Source organism: Babylonia areolata, chromosome 25, assembly GCF_041734735.1.
Source record: "Babylonia areolata isolate BAREFJ2019XMU chromosome 25, ASM4173473v1, whole genome shotgun sequence".
NCBI classification, from domain to species: Eukaryota; Metazoa; Mollusca; class Gastropoda; order Neogastropoda; family Buccinidae; genus Babylonia; species Babylonia areolata.
In genome coordinates, this window is record NC_134900.1 from 2937501 (window position 1) to 2940000 (window position 2500).

Sequence of the window (2500 nt, forward strand, 5' to 3'; positions counted from 1 at the left end):
GAAATTGTCTTCCATGTGGCAGATAATGATGCACACAAAATAAGTCAGCATGGTTTCTGAAGGTGGTTTCCCAAGGCTGGGGTGAGCAGTGAGGATAAGCTCTCGTTGCTCAGTTTTGCTCCCAAGGCGTACATCAGAAACAGTCTGTCAGCCAAAGCCCAGCTTTTGGCCTTCGCGTGGTGGAGCCATTTACACTGACAAGAAGAATGGGCACAGGCGAGTAGCTGGTGTCTTAAGAAACCAATCGCTTTGGATGGATGGTGCATGTCAGCCTTGGAAAGTAGTCCACTGAAGAGAAGGAAAACCCTGATTCCAAACCTACGCTACCTTGAGCGAAAGGCTTTGGGTGTAAACCCAGAGGAAAAAAACAAGGGCAGGTGATGCTCTTAAGTCTTTGCCAGCAGATCACCTTTGAGAAGGAATCTCAGACAAAAATGCCAGAGACAGATGCACTGGGCACCTCTGGTGCATAATGGTGGTACAACCCAACTACATGCTATGGTATCTAACCGATGAGGGAATAGGTCTTGCACAACCCAGTTACTGTAAGTCGAATAAGATATCACAAGTATTTTGAATGACAAAATTACACTTGGTGTTATACACCTAGACTGATTAAACTTTTGACTCTGTACCACATGAAAAGTTGAAAATGAATAACTTTTGAGACAATATTCTAAAATGGACAAGAGCATTTCTAACTGGAAGAAATCAGAGTTCAAGTAGGCTCAACATATTCACCAAAAATGGGATGTACTAAGTGGATTTCCCTCGGACAGTATCTTAGACCAGATTGGTATAATAATTTTTTTCATAAATCATCTACCAAATTACGTCATAAGTACATGCAAAATATTTGCTGATGACAAAAAGAAATTCAATACTGTAATATAAAAAACAATCAAACCCAGAATGTGACAATACAATGAAATTAGAAAAGTGTGAACAACAAATCACATCACACGATGAAGAAAATACCTTGTCGTTATATCTATCTTTTGTCAGTTGATACACACATTCTAAAGGCAATTAACAAGGTAAACCACACACACACACACACACACACACACAGAGGGATAGGCACACATACACACAAATAATACACACAGACAGATATGCACATAGACTCATATCTCACATATGCTTATATTTGTCTCTGTCATGCACACACACACGCGCGCATGCACACTCACACACAAGAGTTTCAGTTTCAAGGAGGTGTCAAAGTGTGCAAACCGATTCGTCATGCTACACCACATCAGTTGCAGAAGAAAAAAGAAAAGGAGAGCAGATGCCTAATTTTAAGATAAACTCATCATGCTGATCATGTCTTGAAAGCTTTCCATAGGTTTGTGTAAAACATTAACACAGAATGAAAGCAAATAAATACACATACTCACACAGACACACACATCTCTCTCTCTCACACACACACACGTGTGTGTGCATGTCTATCAAACAAAACAAAAAAACCCAACCAACCAACCAAACAAACAAACAACAAAAAACAACAACAAACAAACACACACAAAATGTATATGATAGGGTGTCATAGTTTGGAAATAAATTATGCTGATAAAACAAATAAAATGAGATACACAAGCTGTTTTTTTTTTTCTTCTTCTTCTTCAAAAGGTTTACTTACAAGCCGTTTCTGTTTCTCAATATGCATCTGCTGACGGGACATAAAGTCGGTGCCGAGGCTCTCTGCGATTTTGGCGCTGGCGGAGCTGACTTTGGGTCGGAAGGTGAACACACTTTCATCCAGCTGTATGGACCGTGGGGGGACGTAGCTGTTCTTACTCATGGCGTTGTTGTTGTTGAAGGGATCCACCGTCTTCAGGGCTTCCCCAGCGCCAGACGGTGCCAGCTTCCCGCCGCCGCTGCTCATCCCATCCGCTGCCGCATCGTGTTGATCGGCAGTCAGACTGGGAAGCCGTGTGCGGCTCGTGGCCAGCCTGTGCTCTGGTGGATCAAACAGATCGCTACCATCGACGATTCCAGGGATCCCGTTGCTCGTCGTTTTGGGCGAGCCAGGCACGTGCACGAGCGGTTCAAGGGTCGGCCTCTTCTTGCTTTTGGTGTCTCTCATGAAGCGAGGGATTCCTTTCGTTTCCGATTGCTCGGACAGCTTGAGCGCGATCCGTTTGCTCGTCTTGCTGATCCTGGGCGCAAACGTGAGTTCTTGGTCCACGTAGGGTTTATGTCTCCCCATTTCATTGTGACACGGCAGGCTGGGGGGCCGGTGGAGGGTTGGAGGTGGCAGGGGTCCCCATTGAGTCAGAACAAAAGCCCTTTGATCGACTTCCACAGCTGGCGTTCCCCGTCGTCAAGGAACCGCCATATTGGGCCAGCAGATCACACTCAAGTCTCCTTTCCTCCGAGATATCAAAACAGATCTCTAAAATGAATAAATGGCACACAGTTCGTCCAGTCATAGATTCGAATACAACAGTCGGCTACAATGATGTAAAATATTGCACAGCAGATTTTTGTGTGT

The 2500-nt window shown here is 44.2% G+C and overlaps 1 protein-coding gene across 1 annotated transcript in view; it reads right to left on the reverse strand.

Moving 5' to 3' along the window:
- LOC143299999 (uncharacterized) overlaps window positions 1-2500 on the reverse strand; it is a 53466-nt gene that overhangs the window by 50929 nt on the left and 37 nt on the right. Inside the window, 1 exon segment of the mRNA XM_076613554.1 lies at window positions 1646-2500. This exon segment is cut by the window's right edge and continues 37 nt beyond it. Coding sequence (XP_076469669.1) covers window positions 1646-2215 — 570 coding nt within the window. The 5' untranslated portion in view covers window positions 2216-2500.